General features: G+C 33.8%; 1 protein-coding gene across 4 annotated transcripts in view; it reads left to right on the plus strand.

Moving 5' to 3' along the window:
- LRP1B (LDL receptor related protein 1B) overlaps positions 1-27,857 on the plus strand; it is a 1,890,044-nt gene that overhangs the window by 1,237,523 nt on the left and 624,664 nt on the right. For all 4 annotated transcript variants that reach the window (XM_058715412.1, XM_058715410.1, XM_058715409.1 and 1 more), the window contains exons 23-25: positions 3,175-3,420; positions 17,880-18,077; positions 19,568-19,772. In XM_058715412.1, coding sequence (XP_058571395.1) covers positions 3,175-3,420; positions 17,880-18,077; positions 19,568-19,772 — 649 coding nt within the window. The remainder of the gene's footprint in view (positions 1-3,174; positions 3,421-17,879; positions 18,078-19,567; positions 19,773-27,857) is intronic.

Below are 27,857 nucleotides of genomic sequence, written 5' to 3' on the forward strand. Positions count from 1 at the left end.
CTAAATCAAGAGTGAGATGTTTAACCAACTGAGCCATCCAGGTGCCCCTCAAAAAAAGCTGTTTTTCTTTTAATCCTCCCATACCCCGTCCCCTGTTAAAGAGGAAATAGGAGTGATTCGTGTCCTGTTCCTCAATACATGTAAAATTTGTACAAAAATATATTGCATGAAAATGACTTGGTAATCTATAGACTTAATACTTGGGTAATTGCCTGAAATGGAAAAATCCTATCCTTTGGGTGGCAAGGTGTTTTTTGCTTTGTTTTGTTCCCTCCAAATAAATCTGATTTATAAAGCAAATGATAAACAAACAAACAAAACAGAAAAGGAGCACACAGTAAAATAAGTCTCCTAATCCTAGTGAAGAGATTATTTTCTCAGGGAGATTTTCAAATGACTTCAAGGGGAAAAGTATATCCATTTAGAAAGCAAATGAGAAAAATCTTGAATCATTCAAGAACAAAGTTAACTGTTGATCCTTGGTATAAAGATATGTCAAAGATGAACCAAGCTGGACACTAGTTGAAGTGATAAGGATAGATTTTATTCAGCATTAACTATTGCAATGGGGAAGAATATTCAGCGTGAACTGAAATCACTGAAACAAAAGACTAGAGGCATTTTGAAGGCTGGAGTCTGCTAAGGGAAAGCACCTGGGAGGCCGTAAGGTGGCTGGTCCCTGTGACTGAGTCATCTGGTTTTGTTAATTGGTGCTTATCCCAGAGGAGAAATACATTTCTCAGATCTTTGACTTGAGACAGTGGTACAAGTCAGAACAAGGTGCACACAACTGGGAACAAGAGTGAGAGAGTTATCTGCTTGAATGTTTGCATTTCAAAGATATTTCTCAGGTCCTTAAGAAGACAGTTCTGGTGGTGGAAGATTTGCATCTTAAAGGTGAAGAAAAAGGACTTATACTCACAAGCTTTCTAAAGTAACTGTTCTAAAATGGGGTTCAGGGACCTATCTGCCTACCACCAGGTTTTGTCTGGAACAAAAAGTAAACTCTCCTGGTAGCATAGAGCTTCCTTAAGCAGGCACTTTAAGCAGGGCTGGAGTCCTGCTAGGGAGGCTGCCTGAGTTGTTAGAAACTATGCTAGTGTTTTTTGGAGTCTCTTCTTCTGTGGTTGGAGGGGTATGGTTGGGGAGGAAAGTAGAATTGAAATTATTTGTACTAAGGAACTGCAGTTTTATAAGCCATTGTTGAAGACTAGTCGAACAGAGGGCTCTGAAGAAACTGACTAGGGTTAGGTCAACGAGAAATTCTTTTTTAGGTAATAAAAAATGTGAAAGAAAGTTGCAGGATTTGATGACAGGTTTAGGGTGAAGGAGGAATTAACAAGGGACTAGCCAAACAAATATATTTATATATTTATTATATTTATATATTCAATTTTAGATTTATAATTTAGATTTATTATAATATATATAATATATTATATTTATATATTCAATTTTAGATTTCAATGTAAATTTTATTTTTTTTAAATCTATTACTTAATTCCACACATAGCATCAGAAAGAGACATTTCAGTAATACAAGAACAGTCATATTGGAAATAAACTACAAGAACTGTAACAATTGTTTCTCACCTGCTGGGTATGATGACTTTTCTTTGCCATAATTCTCTTGAAAAAGAATGTCAATTGAACAAAAATGGGGCAAATACTTTAAAATGACTATTGTTTTGAAATGATTATGATTGTAGATGAACAAACATATTTGGAGGAGCTAAACGAATCTATTTTTTTCTTCTAAAATAATAGTAAACTTGAATTCTTAGCAAAAATAGTTAATATAATCATCTTCCTTTTCTTATTACTGTAACCTTTTATGGTAGCAAATAGTATGAAGAACAGTTGATCCATATAGAACTTTAGAAAATGCAGAAAATATTTTTAAAGTGTTATATTTAAGCTCAATTTTTGAACTAGATACATTTTCATAGACAGCTGGAAACATTTGAGGTATATAAGTAAATGTTGCCGCAGTTTGCCAGTCAGTGAACAACATTCTCTTTCAGCATATCTCGAAAAACAACTAATTAAATAGGCTTTGAAAACTGCTTAAAATATTTTTAAAGCAAAGGAAGGCAAAGTTTCTTTTAACCTTATTCCTATGCACCTAACAATACATAGGGATAGGTAATAGTATGGTTGAAAAAACAATTATGTGCTATTTTCATCAAGGACATAATTACATCATCTTGAAATTTTCCCAACGGGACAAGAACTGGCTCAATGTTGGGACAGCTGTGTGCTGCCTCATTTTTTTTTGATAATTCAACAAATATTAATATGCTAATATTTGTCCAAGGCACTGTGCTATCTATTAGATATACAAGGCTAAATAGAACAGATATTTTGTATGCCTTCATGGAGCTTACAATTTCATAATGTAATAGAATCTGAAATACATCTAATGCAATTCTCAGTTATAAGTACTACAAAAAAAATGGTCTCTCTCTTTATAAACCGATCATATTATCCATGTAATAAATACTAGTTGCTCATTATTTCACTCAAAATATCAAGTCTACTTTTTTGTGTGTATGTATATTATTTGCTATGCTTTCATGGCCTCTTTGAATTAATCATAATACCCAATATATAGGGTAGAATGGATAATTAAATAAATGGCTTTAACCAGTAAAGAGCAAACTAACCCATCCTGCATTATCATTATGAATCAGACTATAGATGTAGATGTATAATGTATAACATACATTATATTATATGTATATATTACACATATATGTGTATGCCTGTTTATAAGCACTGAGATAAGTCAAAGTTTCAGATCAATGTATGTCCTTTGGGGAGAACTTAGCAACTGGTTTGGTGTAACTGTTGAAAGTCTCAGAATAATCTTTCCAGTAATAATAGAAACATTGAACACACTTTACATCTATGGGGTAAAACAAATTGTACTCTATAGTTTTATAGAAATGAAAACCTTCCATTCCCAGTTCCTATCATATAGGATTTGGTTATTCGATGAAATATTTTATCATGCTTACCCCAATCCCTGAAAAAAAATCCAGGCGGCTTTTCTCTATTCATTTATAATATCCTTGCTGTAATTTCAGCCTTAGAGAATGGAGTTCAATGATTAGTATTTAATTGAGCAAAACAATTGATAATGCTCTGTAATCTGTTCCCCTCTTTTTATAGATGAATGTTCACTAAACAATGGAGGCTGTAGCAACCACTGTTCTGTTGTGCCTGGAAGAGGAATTGTCTGTTCCTGCCCTGAAGGACTTCGACTAAGCAAAGACAATAAAACATGTGAAATTATAGATTATTGTAGCAATCATCTGAAGTGCAGTCAAGTGTGTGAGCAGCACAAGCACACAGTCAAGTGCTCATGCTATGAAGGGTGGAAGCTGGATGTGGATGGTGAAAGTTGCACAAGTGTTGGTAAGTAGATGTGTGTTTCATTAGGCTGAAGAATACCAAGTGCTTTTCTGATTTTTGTGAGTTGTGTATCTTGCTATATTTTAGAACAGATCTTGAGAAAATAATCCAAAACACCTTTAGCGAATTAACAAAGGATTCAACTGATTTTAAATAAGGCATTTACGTATAGTAATATGTCATTTTAGATCTACTCCAAAATCTTCTGAACAGAGTATATTACTGTAGTCCTTATAATTACAGTCCATCAGATTGTTTTCTTCCTTCCTGAAATACTACTTCCATCATCATCCTCCCTAAAGGCTTGTTTTTGTACTGTCCAAAATATTTACTTTTATTTCTCTTTGCAAGATTTTAGAACCCTCCAGAAGTCTGGTCCTGGCCCATACTTCCAATTTCCTCTACTCTTAAAATCAACTCTGTCCTCTGGCTGTGTTCATCTTCTAAGTGTCCATTTAGAACGTTCTGCTGATCTGTAGGCCTGATTCCAACGTGGGAAAAATAAGCAGAGACTCTGGAACCTGACTTTTGAACTTTAATCCTACAGCTGTCATTCATTATGTTTGTGACCCTGGTCAGGCTACATAAAACTGCTTGAGCCTCACTTTTCTAATCTTTCAAATATCTGTGGCCATGATAACAATGTCTCTATTATAGCATGTTGCAACAATAACCTGGAGTACTTGCCACTGTGCCCCAACACCCATTAGGTACTTAATGAATGACAGCTTTTCACTATCTTCTCCAGAGACTTAGCTGAGTGTGGAACATTGAGAGTCCGCGGAGAGAATTGAAGGGGCCCATGAATGTTGTTGGAGAAAATATTACACCTTTATTTTCTTTAATGTCTCATTGAAAGTTAACACTAATTATTAGCAACAACTCTGTGTCTCCATTTGAAGTAATAGGCATTCACATCAAGGTAAAGTTGTTGTTGATATCTCAAAATATCATATATGTTCAGGCTTTGGAAACCACTGTTACTTTAACAATGAGAATCATTAGACCCAATGCTCAATCTGTTACCAAATACATTAATAAAAAGCAGGTATATTACTACATCCAAAAGTGTTTTTTTGTTTAATATTGGTAACTGCATTTCAATATACAGTATTTGATTCCTATATCCATGTATACTTTTTTTTTTTTTACTTTTTTCTTACAGTTTTTGTGCTTTTTAAAACTTTCTGATAAGTGGTACACAGGCTTCATCAGACTGCTAAGAACCTATACATCATAAGATTTTATCAGTTTGTTCCTTCCACTTAGATTGTACCTCCCCCTCTTAATCTCTAAAATTCCTAGATATTCTTTTTTTTAACGTTTATTTATTTTTGAAAGATAGACGGAGTGAAAGTGGGGGAGGGGCAGAGAGAGAGAGAAACACAGAATCTGAAGTAGTCTCCAGGCTCTGAGCTGTCAGCACAGAGCCCAACACGAGCCTCCAACGCAGAAACCATGAGTTCAAGACCAGAGCTGAAGTCAGACGCTTAACCAACTGAGCCACCCAGGTGTCTCAAATTTCTGGATATTCTTTAAGACTTGTAAGCCCAACTTCTTTAAGGGAATATTCTTTCAAATGTGTTTGTTCTCTATTTCTCCTTTCTATGTCTAGAATATATTGTCCATGAAAATATGTGTCCACATTTTTAATTTGCTGCTTTGTATTTCCATCTATCTTCTATTCTTTATCTCTCTGATGAAATAAGCATCTTGAAGTCAAAAATCAAGTTATAGATTTTTCTTTTATGTTTTACATTATATTCAGTCCAGTTCTAGAAAAATAGTATGCAATCAGAAGCATTATATTTTTTCAGAGAATGTTAAGTTACTTCATCCTTTTATATCAAATGCTGTTTTGTGGTTGTTTCTTCTGGCTGTTAAAAATGCCTAGAGGCAAAAGTTTAGCAGACATTTATGTGACTTTCTCCTTTAAGAATCTTGTACAAAGTAATTGACATGAGAGGCTTAAAAAATAATAACAATTTGTTGTAATGATAATAGTCATTTTATTTATGAACATGTTTTGATTGGGGAAACAGTAGACCAGATTTTACCTCAGATATGTTTATAATCGGGGCGCCTGGGTGGCTCAGTCGGTTGAGCATCCGACTTCGGCTCAGGTCACGATCTCACGGTTCGTGAGTTCGAGCCCCGCGTCAGGCTCTGGGCTGATGGCTCAGAGCCTGGGGCCTGCTTCCGATTCTGTGTCTCCCTCTCTCTCTGCCCCTCCCCCATTCATGCTCTGTCTCTCTCTGTCTCAAAAATAAATAAACATTAAAAAAAAAAAAGATATATTTATAATCCTATTTTACATGAGAATTGCCCCATAACTGGTTTTTGGATATAGATGACAAAATTATTGACTTATTTTACTGCTTTTGTGTTCTATGAAATCAATAAAAACTCACGTTCAATATTAAAATAATTCAACATTTGAAAATAAGTGACCAGGTACAAAGTAATTCTCCTAATGTAATTGGCTCCTTCTGTTCTCAGATCAGATAGAGACTCTAACAGTACTATGTCAGTTCTCACTGCTAAGATTGCTGTATTTCACACCTGCTTTGTTTATTATAATTTAAGTGAGAAGCAAAGGTATATTTTACTTTTTAAAGATAATATAGAGCTTTCTTACATGGAGAATTTAACCTGATCATAATATATACCTTCCTGAAACATATAGTATACCAAATAGCATTGTCAACATTTATATTATTACAGACAATACAGGTTTTGTTAGCTATTGAAGATTATTTTTTATTTAAACCAATTTTCTTATATAAAAAAGGATTTATTTTGTATTTTATTCACTTCCTTTCTTTTTAAAAACTTTTAGTACATTCAGAGTTCAATAAAAATGAATTAACCATTAACCATTGGACTTTGAAAATAAAATTTCTTTTTCCTTGCTCTTCTTTTGTTACTTTTTCCCATCATTTTTGAGTTGAGTCCCTGCTTTTTAAAATGTGTCCTTCCTATTGAATGCAATACCTGTGATCATTCTTCTTGACATTTTAAAAGTAAAGAATAATAGTATTCTTTATGCTTCAAATTAGAGCCATGACTCCCCAACATTTTTTCTCTTGAATCTTCTGTAGTTTTTTTTTTTCATATTTTCTTATATATCTCAACTCCTTTCTTCCTAAATTCTTTACAATATGTCTTTTGCTGAATTGCTGAACTGATTCTGTTTTCTTGAAGTTCATTCCTAACATCTTGCTAGTTAAATATAAAGATTTCCATAAATACTGTTTTTATGATCCTGAGTTTTTATTTAATATATCTGCAAATCTAATTTTTCTTGGACATTTCAGTACTTTATTTTACCAATTCCTTTTTAATATGTAATGTATTAATCACCTTTCTCATGAAGTATTGGTTTCCTTATACTAGGAACAACCAGAATATTGCTGCTTTTTTTTTTTTCTTAATTTCTAGTTTCCTTTCTGTTAGGTAGACAACTTGCAAATTTACAGCATACTTCTAGTTACATTGGAAAGAATATTAAAGCATTCCTTCTTATTTTCTCTTAGCCTGAATTAGGTTAGATTTCCCCACCAAATTCTTTCTTGGTTCTTATTCTCTTATATTTCCATTCTTAGATTTTAAAAAATATATTTAATGCAGAAACCAGTTAAAAGGTTTTTCAGGCAAAAGATGGTAACCTCCACTAAGAAAGAAAACAACAGCTTCAAGATTTTTTGTTTATTTTTTATTGATTTATTTTGAGAGAGAGAGAGAGAAAGAGAGAAAGAAATAGTGCACAAGCAGGGGAGGGAGGGAGGGAGGTAGAGAGAGAGACAGGCAAAGGGAGAGAGAGAGTATCCCAGGATCCACACTGTTAGTGTGAGCCCAGTGTGGGGCTTGGACTCAGAAACCACAAGATCACGACCTGAGCGGAAATCAGGTGTCAGGGACACTTCACCAATGGAGAAGTGAGCAAAAATAAGAGGCAAAAAATACTTTTCCCAGTATATATTGCCTTGGGTGTAATGAATTTTTTTTGTATGCTTATCTTCTCTCATCCAACAAATTACTAGCTCTTCAGAATAGGATAAATTTTTATATGTGCTATATATTTTCCTTAAATTTCTAAGAACAAGAGAGATTTTTTTAAATAAATATGTGTTTTCTTATCAATTTTTTGTTAACCAAACCACAAAATATTTTGTGGAAATTAGATGCTAGAATAGAATATTGTGTATTCTTTAGAAAAAAAATTATTTTTCAATTCAATTTATATCCTTTTTTATGGAAGGAGATTATGGATGTAATCCATAGTTTTACAAACACAAAGCTACATAAATGTGGTGATCTCCTGTTGGTGCACTGTGCCCACTACTGAAACCTTAATTCTCATCTACCCCTAAATGATCTGTTGGAGATCTTCCTTTACCACCTCGGATCTGATAACTGTGGCATTTATATTTCCAGCTACTGTCTTTCCTACTGTCCTGTTCTGTTTCATCAGATATCACCAAGTAACCTTAAAATGAGTTGGCTGAAATGTACTCTTTCCCTTGTCTTTCATTTATCCATTGTCCTGTCAGTGGTTCCAGTTTTCTTCTGGTTCAGGGCTCACAACCTGAACTTACCTTTGACTTCCCAGTTCTTTGCTGGCCCCTTTCCCCATGTCCTAATTTTTTCTACCCAATATCTTCCGGACACAGTCCTCCTTCTCCGATTGGTAGCATTTGTACCACCATCCCAGCCAGGAGCTAAAGATGTTGTAATGATGATGGCAGTCCTCTCTCTGGCCTCTTTGTTGTCATCTTCTGTTTCTTTAGTTTGTAAGAAGAATATTGAAACTTGAAGGGATGAGGTATTTTTCTTGAAAAGAGAGAGGGAAATCCAAATCTGGAAGATGAGAATTAATGGAAAGAGGTCAGAAGTATAGTGAAGAATAAGAAGTGAAAGAAAGAAGAATGAAGTAATGATAAGCAGATGGCTACCTTGTGGAATAATGGTAAATAAAGGTGAAGAGATCAAAGGAATGAAGCTGGTTTATAATTTGGCGATCCACTTCTTTATTTTAGTACAATGACACTTTTACATATCAGTCTCTATCCATGATTTTAAGTAACTCTCAATTATTTACAGAAAGAACGTTCAATTCTTCAGTCTCCTATTTGGAGCCTTCTTCATTTTCATTTATTTTCTCTCTCCAACCTAATCTTTCATTATCCTCCAATGTGGGTTTCCATTCCAAGCACTATGTTATTGTTTTCATCATTAGTAATGGTAGTAAATAAATAGTGACCAAGAATGTATAAAGTACTTTCACATGTATCGCTTTATTTTACCATCTCTTTCATATACTCTGCTCATTATCATCTGTGACCTTTCAGGATGACAAATTCTTCTTCATGATTTCCTGCTAGTTTATGAAATTCCATATTGGTTATTCACTACAGTTTTTTTTTTATTTTCTCAAAAAGGAAATAATAATTTAATAAACTAACTGAAATCTGAAAAGTAGAGGCACTTGGAGAAGCTATCAAGATCCAGAGTTCAAATAGAAATAATTTGAATATTTACACTTTGATTTTTTATTGGAAAACTGCTTTATTATAGTCAAGTGTAATCAACTATAAATATTCATCAACTGTATTCTCAACAGAAAATGACTGTATTAAATACAATAATTTGAAAAGCCTTTGGGAATTTTTAACCAAGTAGTCAAGGTAACAGTCACTGTTCAGAGTAAACAAGAAATGTTTTGGGGGTATATGGTTGGCTCAGTTAGTGGAGTCTGCAGATGTTGATCTCAGGGTTGTGAGTTCAAGCTCCACTCTGGGTGTAGAAATTACTTAAAAATAAAATGTTTTTAAAAATTCAAAAAAAAATGTATGTTTTCAATCACCTTTCATTTTATGAAATCTTTCAAACATATTGAGAATAACATATTCACAGCTAATATATTAGGATGCTGAAATGTTTTCAGTTTTTTTCAGGTTGTTTATGATATAAATCATTTTGTAAAGTTGACAAAACATTAGATCACTCTGAAGTCCTCTGTTCATCCATTCTTTCATCCCCTGAGAACACTACTTATGTGAAATGGGGTACCTGTTCTGTCATAGTTTGTGTTCTTAAACAACATGTAATATATTTCTTTTTCTTTATAACAGATGGATTAAAATATAATTTATATACCATAAAATTCATTCCTTTGAAGTGCACAATTCTGTGGTTGGTAGTATATTCACACAGTAGTGCAACCATTACCACTCTGGAATTTAGAATAAAATATTCTAAATATTTTAATCCCTCCTTTAAACAAACCCCATACGTATTTAAAATCACTCTCACTCAAACCCTACTTCACCCCTGGCAACCTCAAAATCTGTTTTCTGTCTCTATAGATTTGCCTAGTCTGGACATTTCATATCAGTGGAATAATACACCATGTGGTCTTTTGTGCCTGGCTTCTTTCATGTGGCATAATGTTTTCAGGGTTCATTCATGTTTTACCATACATTACATTTACTTTTGTTGCTGAATAATATATTTATGGTATTAATATACCATTTTGGTTTTCCATTCATCAGGATATGAGCATTTGAATTGTTTTTATTCTTTGATTATATGAATGCTATGAATATTCATAGTTTTTGTGCAGACATGCATTTTCATTTCTCCTGTGTATAGAACTAAGAGTGGAATTGTTGGGTCATATGGTAGGTCAATGTTTAACATTTTGAGCAACTGCCAAAGTGTTTTCCAAAGTGACTGCTTCATTTTAAAACTGCCAACAGTGCATGAGGGCTCCAATTTCTACACAATCTTGCCATCAGTCAATATTGTCCATCTTTTTTATTATAGTCATCCTAGGGGGTGTGAAGGGGTATTTTGCTGTGCTTGTTTTGTGTTTCCCTTATGACTAATGGTGCTGAGCATCTTTTCATGTGCCTTTTGGTCATTTTTATAGGCTTTTGAGTGAAATGCCTATTCAGAGTCTTTGCTTAAGCTAAGGTCACCAAGTATCCCTATATTAGTTGTATCATTTTAGATCTTATATTTAGGTCTATAATACATTTTAATTTTTCTAAATGGTGTGAGGTTCCAACTTCATTCTTTGGAATGTGGAAATCCAGCTCCCCCAGCACATCTTGTTGAAAGGGCCATTCTTCCATTGAACAGTTCTCTGGAGATTGGGCTTTTGGGGGAGCTTCAAATCCATCTGTCCCCTCTGGGAACTTCTGGACTGTTTGTTTTTAAATATACTATGAAACTAAGGAAAGGGGGATGGGATTGGTACATGTTGAAACACCACATAATTTGCAATTTGTACTGATATTCAGCAGTTTTTCTTTTTAAAAAACTTGTTTTAATGTTTATTTTGAGAGAGAGATCATGAGTGGGTGGGGGGCAGAGAGAGAGGGAGACACAGAATCTGAAGCAGTCTCCAGGCTCTAAGCTGTCAGCACAGAGCCCAACATGGGGCTCGAACTCACGAACAGTGAAATCATGACCTGAGCAAAGTCAGATGCTTAACCAACTGAGCCACCCAGGTGGCCCAGCAGTTTTTCTTAAATAAACACCCATTGGATTGTTATTAGATTTTGGTTAATTTCTAGAGTTCAGAAAAAAAGATGATTTTAACCATTTTTCCAGTGTTTTCACTGTTTTTATGAAGGAGAGGATTTGGGGATCCTTACATTACCATTCAGGAACTGATTCTCTATTTCATTAATTTAAATTCTTCATGTTTTTTAATCTATTAATTTATTGCCATCATATCTCTCTTTATTTCAGAATTCTTTATTGAGGTCTTATTGGGCAAGAAATTGTTCAGTAATTATTTTTAGTGTTAAAACATATGAAGAACTTAGCAGTCTTTATAATTGATTTTTAAATTAATTCCATTGTACTCAGAGTGGGTGTCCATTATTAGGTTGATTGTTTGCTATTTCTTGAGACTTACTTTAGAGACTAGTATATGACCGTTTTGTTGCATTCCATGTATGCTTAAAGAGAATATGTCTTCTGTTTTGATGTACACCTTTCTATACATTTCTGGTAGAGTGAGCTTTTTGTTTATTTTGTTGTTTTAATCATCTGTGTTATTATTTTTCATATCAGTTTTTGTGTAGGAATTGTGGTTAAATACATCACAATATGATTATGGATTTATCAATTTCTCTGTTTGATTTTGTTTCATATGTATTTTAGCCTGTATTATTAAGGCACACACCATTTTAAGAGTTTTATTTTATTTGTTATTTTTCTTATCATATAATAGAGAACTTTTTATTTCTACAAAAGCTATTTCCTTAAAGTGTATTTTGGTTAATATTAATATTGCTTCATTAATAATGAAATTATTAATTCAAGACTCTTTACAAATGAAACTTTAGATCGTGTATCATCAAAAGTACTCTTTTATTTTAAAAATCAAGACAACAAGGGTCGCCTGTGTGGCTCAGTTGGTTAAGCATCTGATTCTTGATTTTGGTTCAGGTCATGATCTCATGGTTTGTGAGTTGAAGCCCCATGTCAGCCTCTGTGCTGATGTGCAGAGCCTGCTTGGGATTCTCTTTCTCCCTCTCTCTCTCTGCCTCTCCCCTGCTTGTGGGCTTTAGTGCTTTTCTTTATTTGTAGCAGAGGCAAGTGGAGAATCCAGGTCTTCTGTTGTAGAATTCCTTTATAAATTCAGTTGTAACAAATAAGTCAGTAATTTTGGGTTCAGGAGAATGTATTTTTTCAAATAGAGCATGAAAATAAGAGCAGTTAATTATCTCTTAAATATTGCCATAGTGGAAAAACCAGTTCTTTTGAAGGGACGAAACACAGTATCTAGTATTTGTCATACTGAAATACCTTGCTTAATGTATATGTCATGGCCAAACAATTTTTATTTATTTGTGAGTGTTTCTAAAAAGTAGGAAGTATTAATTCCTTCTATTACTAGTTTGAATTTTTATTATTAAAAATCTTAGTAGAAAGTCTATGTGCTAAAAATTTATATCAAAACAAAATGAAGTGAAAGTTTTCTCCCTACTTCTGAACCCCAGTCTCCAATTTCCATGACAGAGGTAACAGCATTCCCTCATTAAGACAACAAGATATATTCTATGCTTCACCTTCACGTAGGTCTAGAAAAATATTTTTTTTTAATTTAAATGGTAGCATCGATTTTGCATTGTTTATATCTTCCTGTTTCAAATTACAAAATATTTGGAATTATTCAGTAGCTGTACATCTATATCAATCCGATTAATTTATGTGGCCCCATTATCTTATAGTATATGACTGTACCATAAGTTATTTTGCCAGCTATCTATTGGTAAACACTTCTGTTGTTTCTAGTATTTTGCTACTACAAATAATATTGGAGAGCATTTCCTTAGCCATCTGCCATTTTTAAATAGGCAAAACTATATCTTTAGAGTAATTCCTTACAAACAGACTTAGTTGGTCAAGGTGTGTGTGTGTGTGTGTGTGTGTGTGTGTGTGTGTGTGTGCACATACATGCATATAGATGTATCTCTTGTGATGGCTGTTGCCTAGTGGCTCTCTATGTGGTTATAACAAGTTATACTTCCATTATCAATACATCAGAATGTCTTTTGCCTACATTTTAATCAATATAGGGTCTTCATCAACATTTTAATGATTTAAAATTCATTTATCATTTTATGAGAGAAATTAGTTTAAAATTTAAAAGTTGTTCAGATTTTCCTTTCTCTGAATTATCTGTTTAATACATTTTGTCTCTTATTTATTTGAGTATTTTATAATCAATAAATGGGAGCTCATATGTCTTAAAGAATTTAGTCATTTATTATATTGCGTATGTTCAGTGAGGTTTGTCATTTGTCTTTTGACTTTTTTACATTATTTTTCTCCTACAATTTTTAATGTATATTAAACACCATTCTTTTCTTTATTTCTTCTATGATTTTTGCCAAATGCACAAAGGCCATTTTCATTTGAGAGTTCTAAAAATAATTATTCTATCTTTACTTCCAAGGCTTTCATAGTGCCATTTATTATATCAAAATTATTAAGCTATCTAGATATTTTTGTATTAAATCAGAAAATATTCCAACTTCATTTCTTCTCCAGGTACCCTAAAACTACCATATTTCTCAGCTCTAAAGTTAGATATGGGGCAGTACCAAAATATTGTTTATTGATATAATAATATATCTTAATATTTGTTGAAGTTAATCATTATTATATATTTACCCTAGAGTTGTCCTGGTGAGTCACACTTTTTTAATGTAAACTTAGAATTATCTAGTATTATTTTTAAAGAAAAGTATTTGTCATTTTTTTTTTCATCACAGGAAATTTATAAATTAATTCAGGCAGAAGCAAGATCTTTGGGACATTGTTTTTTTTTGTTTGTTTCCTTTTATTTCTATCTAATAATACTGTATGCCTTTCCATTTTTTGAAGTCTTTATTTCTTTCATTTGTGGTTTAAAATTTCTTCATATAATATTTATATATTTCTTAATAATTCCATTCCTAGATTCCTTATCTTTTTAAATATTTTTTTTCTGTTTATTCATTTTTTTGAGAGAGAAACAGAGCATGAGTGGGGGAGGTACAGAGAGAGAGAGAGAGATACAGAATCTGAATCAGGCTCCAGGCTCTGAGCTGTCAGCACAGAGCCTGACACGGGGCTCAAACCCATGAATCTCAAGATCATGACCTGAGCTGAAGTGAGACACTCAACCAAATGAGCCACCCAGGCACTCTTCCTTGTCTTTTTTCATTATTACTGCCAGTGTGTATTTGTTCTTTTTTTTTTTTTTTCTATTTTGTCTTCTCAGTAGCTGTAGGAAGGCTAGCGATTTTTGTCTAAAAATATGTAATAAGTTCTTCCCCACCCTCTGCCTCTGGCATCCACTGTTCTACCTCTATTGTTTCACCTTTTCCAAAGTGTCATTGAAATGGAATGATATTGTCTATAGACTTTTGAACCTGGCTCCTTTCACTTCATGTGTTGCATGCCTGTTTGATTCTCCATTCAGACCTTCTTCATGAATCTTTATGGTGTCAATGGGTTCAGAAAAGTTTCTGAGGCCAGAGTGTTATTCTCATCCTTTTTTTCCCAAAAAGTGATTATGGGATCTGCCCTTTAGTTACGCTACCTCCTTTGAAAATTGTGCTCTGCCAGCATTATATATGTATGTATGTATATATGTATGTGTATACACACATACACACACACACACACACATATATATGTATATATATATATACACATACATATATATACACATATATATACACATACATATGTAATGTATGTGTATATATACATACACACACATGCACACACACACACACACACACACACACACAGCTATAGGCATCATCTCTCAGAAACTGTCCATACTTTGAATGTATTCAGCATTCTTCTAATGTTGTGGTGTTTTGGTAACATGCCTTCCAGTGTTAGTGAAGGTGGAACTTGCATTTCTTTTTCTTTCTTTTTTTTTTCTTTTTTTTTATTTTTCTAGTGTGATTTTCTAAGGAAGAGGCAGCACATCATTGCTTTGTAATTTTGAAACTCCATGTCCTTTAAAAGCTATTAAATATAAATGTCTCTAGGAAGTGGCTGCTGCGCCTCTAAGTTACTACTTGACTAAAGGCAAACTATAAGCCAAAGGATGGGGTAGCTCTTCAGAGCTGAAATATCACTAGCTTCAGCACATGCTAAGAAATATCCAACTGTTTTTGCATATTATCATTCCAACCTTTTCTCTTACACAATATCTCTTTTGCTTATTCCTTTGAGTAATCTTTGAAATTTAATATTTATTATAATAAAGATTTATTAAGATATTGAGCATCTGCACTTTTAATTATCAATTATCCTGATAAGTCAGTATGGTATTTATTTTATAAATTAAGAAGTGTTGAGGATCAGAGTGTTTAAGTAAACTTCTCAAACTTACACAGTGAGTCAGTAAAGAGCTCTGTTTTCAACCCTTATTTTTTGACTCCAAATCTATTTTTTTTCGACTACTTCACACTTACCTCCACATTTGCATTCACTGTGATGATTATGAGCTTTTTAAAAAAAATCATATACATTATTCAATTGGATTCTAATAACAGTGTAAGTTAAATTGGAAGGAGGTTGTCATTAACTCCATTCTGCAGGTAAAGACAATTTCTGAAAAAAATAAAGAATTTTTTAAGGCGAGCAGTTATTTCATAGCCAGAGCAGATTCATACAAGGGATCCTGATCCAAAATTAGGTATTCTCCCTTTTAAATAACTGTACATCCAAAAGAATAATTTTCTTTATTTAGAAAATTCTAAATTCTGGATTTAAAATTTTGTGAGCATTTGTTCTATCGGGAGCTCTTTGGCACTAGTTATTTAATATATGTTTGATATTTTTATCAGTGTAATGTTTTGCAAGAAACACCATAATACTGTGCAATAAATAACCACGATACCTATAAGATCACAACAATATACGTAATTACTGCTCACAAGTTCTCAGGCTACCGACTGGTTTTTGTGGTCTTGAACGGGCTTGCTTATACTATGCAGTCAGCTGCAGGTTAAAGTAGGTGGCTCTGTAGATCATGGCAGGGCTCTCTCCCATGCTAGCCATCAGCTAGTTTCTTAAGATGGAATCTGTTCCACTTGTATTCATTCAAAACACATTCATTTAATGTTCTAGGTAGATCTTACCAAAAAAATAGATTCATGTTCAGTGGAAAAAAATGGCCAGTGAATTCCCTAAACCAAGGACATGACAGCCAGCCTCGGTTAGCTCTGTTCTAAATCTAAGACTTGGTATGTATCATGTCTTCCCTGGTGCTAGGTATTAGGGACATCATAATGAAAAAGGCAAACAATATCCTTGTTTCAATAAAGCATTTAAGCCAGTGAAGAAGGTAGATGAAAAACAAATAAATAGTGATTTTAAATATACTTCAAAGAGAATTAATAGGCTATGGAGATATAAAATAATAAAAAATGGCCTTTATTGGGTACTTGGAGGGGTCAGTCAGTTAAGCTTCTGACTCTTGGTTTTCAGCTCAAGTCATGATCTCGTGATTCCTGACTTTGAGCCCCACATTGGTCTCTGTGCTCACTGCACTTGCTGGGAATTCTCTCTCTCCCTCTCTCTGCCCTTCCCCTGCTCATTCGTGTGTGTGTGTGTGTGCGCTCTCTCCCTTTCTCTCTCTCTAAAAATAAATAATAAATAAATAAATAAATAAATAAATAAATAAATAAATAAATAAAATTTTTATAATGGTCTTTACTAAGAAATTTATCAGGATACACCTCTCTGAGGAATGAAAATTAATAAGAACAGTAAACCTGGTTGCAGTGGACAAAAACCCAGCCCAAACGGAGTGAATAGTTTCCTGCATTGGATTATATATCCAAAGCATGGGAAATATATAGGGAGTATGAAGGGAGGAACTTGTCTTAGGGAGAATTCCAACTGTGGACTTGAACATCCTTAGGACACAGTATCACCACAGGTCATTGCTGCTTCGTTCTTTGTGGCTCTTTTCTGTTTTAATACAATATCGCAAGTACACTTACACAAACTACAAGGGTATGGACACTGGCAATACTAAAGTTAGAGATCTGTGACCTTGAAAAAAAAGTCACTCTTCACCCTCAGCTTGAAATCTTTTCTAGAAGTTTATATACTCATTAGCCTAATTTAGATTTCACATCCACCTCTTGAGCCAGATGATTACAATAGCTTACATTCAGAGGATGTGCCTAGACTTAAATTAGGAAAACATATTGCCCTAAAGGAAAGCCCAAAGGAATTGTATTAACATGGAAATGGGGTCAAATCTTTGTAAGCCTGGGTCCCTCCCTCAAAATATGTATTTCTAAAGCAAAATTCATGTCTAACTCATATTAGTATGGCCAACAGTAATTATACAGGACTTGATACATTTCCAAAAGGATAGCATAATTTTAGTACATTTCAGACTGTGGAGGAAGCCATCATCTTTCCTCTTATGGAGAATACTCCCTAACTGTACATAAGCGTGTAACTCTTACAGAATCCTCTTTTATTGGATATATTTCCTTTGTGGATCTGTAGGCATGTGATGGGCTAAGAGTAGCAGAACTAGTTTTGCCAACTCTTAGCACTTCCTATGTTGATGTTTCTGAGGTTTGGACTGTCACCTGAAGCTCCACTAAAATGGAAAACCCTTATTTTTGTCTTGAAATTACAATAATTCTTATATTCATTAATCAGAATCAGGTGTATGGAAATCTAAGGAATAAAAACGTATTTATACTTTATTTTAATGAATACATGTAAACCTAAATTTTTCAAGTTTCTTTTAAATATTGGATTAAAAGAAATTGCTCCTTTAATAACAGAGAATTACATAATAAATTATGCTTTTAAATAATTGGATTTGACCTCAGGTATTTTATTCTACTTATGAAAGCATATAAATATTTTTATAAGTCTATTAAAAATAAATTTATTTTCAGATCCTTTTGAAGCATTCATCATCTTTTCTATTCGCCATGAGATCAGAAGAATTGATCTGCATAAAAGAGACTACAGTCTACTTGTTCCTGGGTTGAGAAACACAATAGCACTTGATTTTCACTTCAATCAAAGTTTACTGTATTGGACAGATGTTGTAGAAGACAGAATATACCGGGGCAAACTTTCTGAAAGTGGAGGTAATTTTTTAGTGAGAATTCCAAAACAATTTTCTGTAATCTGAAGGGATTTTGATTAATCTTTGCACGTTGGTTCTCTATCTCCTGCCTCATGTATGTAAAATGATAGATGTCAAGTACATGTGTGAAAATATGTTGAGGGAGGAGAAAAAATGGTAAAAGCCTGTGCTATGCATAGCATTTTCAAATTATGAGCTCTTCCATGGGCGTTGGTGAAAAAATTTGCTTATAAGAAATAACTACTGCCTTCCACACACTAGTAGATACATTTTGAGAGTTGAAATGTTTAGTTTTATTAAAAAAAAGTTTTATTTTATTTTATTTATTTTATTTTTATTTATTTATTTAAATATTTTATTTTATCTTACTGTCTGCAAGATTTAAACAAGCACTGAATTGGTACAAAGACCACTAATATGAACTAAATGTTTTTTGTCATAATTTGACTAATCTCTTTTGGCTAATGTAGGCTTAAGTAGTGAGGCTATGAGATAAATATATGTAATAATCTTTTTGAAAATGCTGGATCTGTGTACCATTCCAAACCCCAGGTGTTTCTATCAAAATATAAATTTCTCCTTAAATCACCTTTACAATTTTGGAAAAATGGTAATAACACAATATAATTATCATATGTGAATTTATGTCCTGTCTCATATTGCAAGAGGCTGATTTCAAGTGATGGATTTAGATCATTGGGCTTAGATTGTTAACTGTTAAAAAAAATTAAAATATATAACAAAAACACCAGCAATGTCATAAACTATGAAGTGTTGTCCTATTAGAAAAAGTGGTTTTTTTTAAATAATTACTTTAATTACAAAAGAAATTTAGAAGTGAGTAAGTAAGGATATTGGTGGACATTACCAAATTGCTTATTTGTATTTAGACCTCACTAATGTCTTCTTCTGTTATTTGTAAACATGCTATGTCTTGTAAGTCTTTCGGGCCAGGGAGGAGTGGGGAGTATGATTTGGGACTTATCTTTGTTAAGGGTAAGTGCAGTAAAAGCTCTTATCTCTCATGCTTCAGAAGAAGGTGGGTGCTTCAAGCTATACTGCATATTGCCCCAGGTAGACTTGATCCTCTTTATTCTACGCCTAAGGATCAATGTTGAAACTAAATTGTAATGATATTAACTAGCGCATCATTATTCCCCAAACCCGTGTTCTATTTCAAAAATCAGAAACAAGAAATAACTTTTTGAACCCTAAACATTGTTGTTCGTCTCAGAGTTTTTTAAAGATTCTTTTTCACTGTCACTGAAAAGACTTAAGAAATTAAAATTTTCTGGTAGGAAAGTTCAGTAATTCTAAATTTGGAGCCTTCTTAGTTTCCTTTGTGCCTTATAACACATTTGCACTATATCTTTCAAACTCAATAAAATACTTTAAAACTCTGTGCTGCTCATACACTGGTCTTTCCTTTGTCCTTAACATGTTCCTTGAATGGGTACAAGAGTTGATTTCCCTTTTTTTTTTTTTTTGTAGGGGTCAGCGCAGTCGAAGTAGTGGTGGAGCATGGCTTGGCTACCCCAGAAGGGCTGACAGTCGACTGGATAGCGGGCAACATATACTGGATAGACAGCAATCTGGACCAAATTGAAGTGGCCAAGCTAGATGGTTCCCTACGCACTACACTAATAGCCGGAGCCATGGAACATCCCAGAGCCATTGCTTTGGACCCAAGATATGGGTAAAGAAGTTTGCCTTTCACAGATTGACTTTGACATAAAAAATAATCTTTTAAATTAATATTGAATTCAATTATCGCATAAATTATTAGATTGCTTATTTTGTGCATATACCTATATGTATATGTATATAATTGTATATATACGAGTTTAGGTTTATTAGCACAGGTGTGGCTATAAGATTGTTTACATAGGTACTTTTAGAGGATAGAAATATCTTTTTTCTAAATATGAACATTAGGCCCTATTGGAAAGTGTTGCAACTCATTTTTGAAGCAGTAATTTAATGAATTTCTCTTTGCCCTGCCAAAGAGGTGCCATAATTGTTTCTAATGGTTGCAGACCACAGTGCCAGTGTCTGGTTCAAACAGTCACAGATGTTTATCACATCACCTCTTATGTATTTTGTAAGTACTTGGAGTCACTTTAAAAGAAAATTCGCATAGACTTGAAGGAGTCCAGTAATGAGACACTGACTATTGGTGTGTTTGAAAGACAAGGCACATGATTCTCAAAAACAAGGTAATATGTTGAGTAACTCAGGTTATTGTCTCTAGTGTTCCCCTGTGTGTGCCTCTGTGAAAGAGCAGAAGAGAGACAATGGATTTGGAGCCAGAAAACAAGGATTCCAGTTCCTACTCAGTCACTTAATATCTGGGGAACCTACTCTATTAACTTCTCTTAAATTTTAGGGTTTTTTTCTTTTGTAAATCAGAGATATTATCTTTATCATTTGGTTGTTTTTGAGGAGATGATAAATATGTGTAAGATAGTATGTAACTGATATAGGTGAGAATACTATTTATTTATGATTTCATTTTTATTTATCTGTTATTACTATTTATTATCTATTTAATTATTTATTACCTTGGTAATTATTTTTTAAATCCAAAACTATCTTCAAGGCTAGAGGTTAATAGATTGAAATTTTTATTTTTGTCTCTGTATCTTTAAATAATACAAAGTCCAAGCAGCGCCAGTGAAGAAGGGGAGTCAGCCAGGAGGGAGTTTGATGAAATGTAGAGGAGAGAAAAGGGAGCCTGTGTTAAAGTCAGCTTCCTGGCCACACTTTCTGGCGTGTTCTCTGGTTTCTGCCCAGGAGTCAGAAATCAGTAGATTAGGAAGTTTGTTCTCCTTTTCCTCAATTCACACACAGACATTAAAGGGGCAAAGCACCTTCCCTAGAGCAGGGTTCCAAACTGGCGACCTTTATTGATGGGTTTTCTTTACCTTCTACAGTGTTTTAAATTTATTTTAATTACTTAGCCCAATTTAAAACATTGAGACATTTTGTATACAATCCCAGATTTCTTGCTTCTTTTGAAAGAACACCGAGATCTGGCAAGGAGCAAAGCAGTAGGTTTATCTTTTAGCTTAGAGATGGGCTCTCTCATGTTTACAGTTTACACTTTGCCTATTTCATCCATTTGCTTCCTGTAATAACAGTTTACCAGGAAGAGATATGTTATGCTTAATGAGAAATTCCTCTTCAAAACAGACTATTCCTGAGATTGCAGGTAAATCGCTGGTCCTGACCATTTACTTCCCATAAAAGTTCATCATCAACATGGGTATTATCCTCCATATAACAACTACCGGTGTGAAATTTTCACCTCTTAGACCTATCTAACTTGTACCAGCATCTTGTAAACAGGAAAAACTTTCTGTATATGGGAAAGTGATATTTTGGAGAAAGCTCTAGTTTTAGCTGTAGTTTCCAATATGAAAGGAAAACTATGAGTGAGTGCTCCCAAATTACAAATGGCACACATAGAGAAAAAAGAAAACAAAAAGGGTAAAACAAGTGTATCAAAGTTTTGAAAATAGTCTGACCAAACAAAGTAGTAGATCTGGGAGTTGAAACTTGGTTTTGAACTGACATTGCTTACGATAAAATTATTTATCTCAGTTTGGGGAATATCCTACCTGAGAGGAGAAAAATAGAAACACAACATGCCACCCACAAATACTATAAATGAAAATGTATCCAGGTACTATTCCAGTGATAAAAGATCTTCAGAAGTAATATATCCTCTAAGTTGAAAATACAGAAAGCTAGCCTCTGAATAGGAAAAACCTGATAATGCTTCTGAGAAAGTTGATGCCTTCCATTACTAATTGCTACTATGAAAGTATAAAGCTGCTTAATTTTTTTGAAACATGAGAGAAGAAACAATGCTTGTAAAATAATTTTTGATATAAATAATTAAAATTCATAGGGTCCCTGGGTGGCTCAGGCTTTTGAGCATCTGACTTTGGCTTAGGTCATGATCTCACAGTTCATGAGTTCAAGCCCTGCATTGGGCTCTGTGCTGAAAGCTCAGAGCCTGGAGTCTGCTTCGGATTCTGTGTTTCCCTCTCTCTCTGCTCCTCCCCTGTTCATGTTCTGTCTCTGTCTCTCAAAAATGAATAAATGTTAAGAACGTTTTTTCAAATAATTAAAGTTCAGATGGAAGTACTAATTCATTCAACTCTAGGAAGTAATTGAAAGGTTGACAAGTATCAGGATATGATAGGATTTTTATTGTGAAAAATTATCTTAATGGATTGATACAATTAAGATATGAGGTTCACATAAATACCCTTAAAGCCAGCTGTAGCAATTACATTTAAAAATGCAGTGCAAAATTAAAATATTTTTAAGTTTGTCATAGTTTGGTAAAAAATTTATAGTTATTTTTAAACATTGGACATTTCATAAGGTAGGCTGAGAGCATACTAAAAATACATGTGAGCATGTGTGCTCGTGCGCACGCGCACACACACAGACACACACACACACACACACACACACACTGAACTGCAAAACTAAGCACAAGAAAAGCAACATTGAAAAATAATTTCAGTGAAACTTAGCTTCCTGCCTTAGTGCTATCTATTCAAATACAAACATAAAATTTCTCCCTGTTTCTCAAATAATTCATGAATACATAAAGAAGCTAGGAATCAAAATTGATAGGAGCTCCAAAGGCACTTAAACTTTTTTGAAAAATTTTATTTAGGGTAAATCTACTAGATAATTTTTTTTTACAAACATGGTTTCTGTAAATACTATTATCTTTCCTACTGCATCATAAGCTCTCTAATAATGGCAAGCAAAGTTGCTTCCATTTGTATGAAATCCTTCACTGCTCTTGGTATACATAATTGTGCTGAATAAATGCTTGTTACATAAAGTAATGCATGTAGGGGCACCTGGGTGGCTCAGTCAGTTAAGCATCTGACTTTGGCTCAGGTCATGATCTCACGGTTTGTGTGTTCGAGAACCGCGTTGGGCTCTGTGCTGACAGTTCAGAGCCTGGAGCCTGCTTCTGATTCTGTCTCGCTCTCTCTCTTTCCCCTCCCCTGCTCATGCTCTGTCTCTCTCTGTCTCTCAAAAATAAAATAAATATACAAAAATTAAACAAAATAATGCATGCAAATGCATAGGCTTTTTGTTGACATGTAACTTATAAAACTCAAGGATACACTTTCAAGAGTGAATTATATAGGAAAAGACAGCTAATGGATACTACTATGAACTTTTTTTACAATAACAAATGAATTAAAAAGCTTAACAACCAGCCACTTTGCTCCCTCAGCACAGCTGAGGTAAAACCGAAGCAGCGACAACAAGAAACAGGTTATAACATTAGCCCAATAAAACATGTTTACATCATGTGAGTTTCCTTCTGCTATGAAGGTCCTTTGTGACCTTTCCCTACAGATGCCAAAAAACAAATGTTTTTAATCAACTATTTTGCTTCCTCGGCATAAAATCCACAGGCCTTCGTTTTACACCATAAAACATATTTGCCATCATGCCACATTCCTTTAATATTCTGGGTTTTGACCCAATATCCCAAGTGACAAGTTATTCCAAGATGGTAAATGGGAGTCTTAGGGAGGAGTCATTTTTCTCTCATTCCATTTTAAAGGAATACACTTATTGCTAAGGTGACCTGAAAGAGTACATGAATCTCCTCTAAACAACAAGCTTAGTATTAGGGAGTAAGAAGCACTAGGGAGTTCAGAATCTATAGGGCACTCACTTCAGTTCTTGAACTTTCATTGCCTTTGTACTGATGCAGCTGCCTGGTGTCTTCCTGCTCCATTGCTGGTATTTAAATTTCATTTGTCATAATAACGGGATGCTGCTATAACAATTGCAATTTGTAAAAGCAGATATAATAATTATGAAGATTAGTGAAACATCTAAAGAAAATTTTAATTTCATCTGGGACTGTTCCTAAATTAAACTAATAAAGATGTTGTTGCTTTTAGAAGACCTAAAGATTATAGATAAGTAACCTCTTTTTTGGCCAAGATCATTTATTTTCACCTTCTGCAGCTTGACCTGATAGATGATAATGGCCCTTTCATGCCTGTAATGATACAAGTTGTTCATGGTCCATTGACCCAATTTAATCCTGATACAGACTAACCAGTGAATGCAGGAACTGTAGAATCAGTAGACTGTAGTCTCTTTTTTAAAAAGCAATTGTGGCTGAATATTTCCACACATCCTGTAAGAGGACATATTCAGTCTTTGTATATTTCAAGAAATAATGCAATCATTGAAATGCTAATACATTTTAACCACAAAAAGAAAGTAATAAGGGGAAAATGATTCTTTTAAAATACCATATTGGAAAGTATACAAAAGAGTGCCTAGAATTTTATGAAACAATGATCCTTGAAATCAACTTTTAAATTGATTGTAAACTGACTTGTGGTAAAGTTAAAAACACTTTTACGGGAACTAATTCTAGACCATGTTATTTTATAAAAAGAGTTGAAAATTTCCCCACTTGAATTGATGAAAGATTAGGACCATAGCCCTAACCAGAAACAGTTTAATGCTGCTATGTTTAGTGAAGAAATGAAGGAATCACTTATTTTAGAATTCCTCAAACTATCTCAAGCCATACTTTTTTGGTCCAGTGGACCATATCTGAAAGTTTACAGTGCCTACTTCTGGCAAATATATACATGCAGAGAGAATGCAGAATTGTAGGCTTACTGATATGTGTGTTGCAATTTCCACAACTACATGTGACAGAACTAGGTAGAAAGTTACAAGAGAGACCCCAATTCTCCATTTGTTATTCAGGCAAAGGACAATGCTTCAGAAGTTGTAGGGTCATCAATCCAGACTGAATTACAGTCTTGCCTAGATCTGGTGGTGACTTATCCACAGATACTCAGACTAGTTATGATTCTCAAAATCATCGTTTGTTTTCAGTGATTATTTTTCCTAATCTTTTGCAAACTTGAAAACCTCTCTTATCTACCTTGTTTGTCAAGATAACACCATAAATTTGATTGATGCTATGTTGCTCTTGTTTCTATTTTAAATCTTCTTTTTTTAATCTTAAGTATAAAGGGAAGCTGACAAATAACAATCTGCTGTCAGTGAAAAGATGTGTGCATCTAAAATTAAATTTGTAGTGAGACACATAATTCATTTCATTCATTCTTTTAAAGACATTTAGCTATTTAACTGAGTAGCCTACCAGCTTTATATTGATTAATCTCTGTTCCATTTGCTCTTTTTGGCAACATATTGTATATTTATAAGGAATATGTGTATGTGTATATACATATTGATATTTCCAGGTAATTGGGTTTTTTCCTCATATAAAACAATCTACTCTTTAAAAATTAGTCTTTTCAGGGACACCTGGGTGGCTCAGTCCGTTAAACATCTGACTCTTGGTTTTGACTCAGGTCATGATCTCATGGTTTGTGAGTTTGACCCCCTCATCAGGCTCTGTGCTGACAGCACAAGCCTGCTTGGGATTTTCTCTTCCCTCTCTCTCTCTGCTCCTGCCCCACTTGCCCCTTCTGTCTCTCTCAAAAAATAAATACATAAGCTTAAGGTTTTTTTTTTTTTAATTAGTCTTTTCAGAAAAAAATATATTTCTAGCTGTAAGATTTTATATAGGTCCTCTGGTATTTTTGATATTTAAAAAAATTCACTTATGAATTTAATTTTGAGTTGTTTATACTTTAAAAAATATTTTAATGTTTATTTATTTTGATAGAGAACGAGTTGGGGAGGAACAGAGGGAGAGAAAGAGAGAGAGAGAGAGAGAGAGAGAGAATCCCAAGCAGGCTGTCAGTGCAGAGCCCTACAAGGGGATCAGTCTCACCGACCATGACCTGAGCCGAAATCAAGAGTCAGACACTCAACTGACTGAACCATCCAGGCACCCTGTGTTCTTAACACTTTTAAACCTTATAATATAAATTTTCAAATACACAAAATAAAAGGAATTATATAATAAAATTCCTCATTTCCATTACCCAGCTTCAACAATTATTAGTACACTGTCCCTGATATATTATTTAGTTTTATCCTTTCTCAGCAGTTTACTTAATTTACTTGAATATTGGTGATTAAGCAATGAATAATTTGGATTTTGTCTTTATGGATATAATCCCAGGGGCATGAAACTCCTAAAGCTGCCTGTGAAACTAATTTTTTTCTTTTTTACATAAACTCAGTTTTTGACAGACATTCTTTGAGATAAACCCCATCCTATGACCTACTCCTTTGAATCTTTTTCTCATGGCTTTGGCTTAAGCTTACGTTATAAAACTAATCCACCTTCACATTCATGCTGGTATGACATTTAAACATTGACATTAGTATTAATTCTTGTTCTCTGTCCTTCTTTGTGTCTGTCTCCCTTTCGTTAACAGTTTGGAAATACTTTGAGTTTTTTCATTTAAAAAATTGTCTCAACGACTATGTGTGTGTGGCATGCTTTTGCGAACACAGATCTTTTCTGTGGGCTGACTAGTTTCCGTCCATTTCCTCATCAAATGCTCCTGACACTGTACAGTTACAGTTTTTATTTACAGATGAGAAAATGGAGTCTGAGGTTAAAGATGCTGGAGTAAGTGACAGATACCAGTCTCAATCCCAAGTTTGTCTGAGACCAAAAATATATTGACATAATCATTTAATAACATTTTGTGGATGCCCAGTGCTTAAGAGTTGTATATGAACTGCTACTCTTATCAAGAACATCTACATCTTCCTTCTCTGTTCACCATAGGTTTTAACATATGTACTTACTAAATTTATTGTATAATGTATTGAATCATCATTTCCTTTTGTATTTGGCATTCCTCTGTCCCCAAACAGACTATATACGTTTCAAAAATTGAAGTCATGACAAATAGTTTATATCACTCCATATTTCCTTATATAAACATATTTTTCTTAAAAGATAGGGTAAATTGGATTTTGAATTTTTTTCCAGAGGATTATTTCATTTTCTGAGGTAATCTGCCAAATGAATATACTTAGGGATCATTCCAAATATGGAAGAATAAAAAGTAGCAAAACTATATATAATTATAATGAAGAATAAAGGTATTTTTATCAGTAGCTTTACCATTTTTCACCAAAATAGTGTCAGAGCTTATGATAGGAAAATTTGCTAGGTTGTCACTATTTCTCCAGTCCTTTGAGTTCTGCCTTCCCAAATCACCATGCTATTCATTGGGTTCTATGACCAAAGTAGAGAAGGCAACTGCCATTTACTGATTAGCAACCATGCTCTTACTCCTGTACCAGATGTTTTCCCTTTGTTATTTTGTTTAGTGATGTGACATTAAAGAATTAGATGTTAAAAGCATGAGAACAGAAGTTAGACTGTCCAGTTTCCCATCTCCCTCTGCCACTCACCAGCTCTATAACCCTGGTCAAGTAATTTAACTTCTCTAACTCATTCTCCCATCTCAAACATAAATAACATCAGTCATGGCCTCATGATTGATTAAAGGAGATCACCTATAAAGCACTGAAAATAGTATTTAGCATATAGTAAGCACTTAAAAACTACAGCCAGTTGTAATGATTGTGGTATTATTGTGTAACTATACAATACATACTATAGAAACATGCATTAGCAGTTTAAACCACTGTCAACTGAATGTAAGCTGTCTATCGCCTAATAGCCTTAGAAATCAAATGCATGACATAAGGTACTTAATGCCCATTGTGGGGAAGAACTGTTAGTGCACCATGAATTTGTAGAGTCTCAAATAGTATTTGGTTTTAAAAGAAGTAATAATGTTTAACATATAAAACT

The sequence above is a fragment of the Neofelis nebulosa genome, chromosome 2, assembly GCF_028018385.1.
Source record: "Neofelis nebulosa isolate mNeoNeb1 chromosome 2, mNeoNeb1.pri, whole genome shotgun sequence".
Classification (NCBI taxonomy): Eukaryota; Metazoa; Chordata; class Mammalia; order Carnivora; family Felidae; genus Neofelis; species Neofelis nebulosa.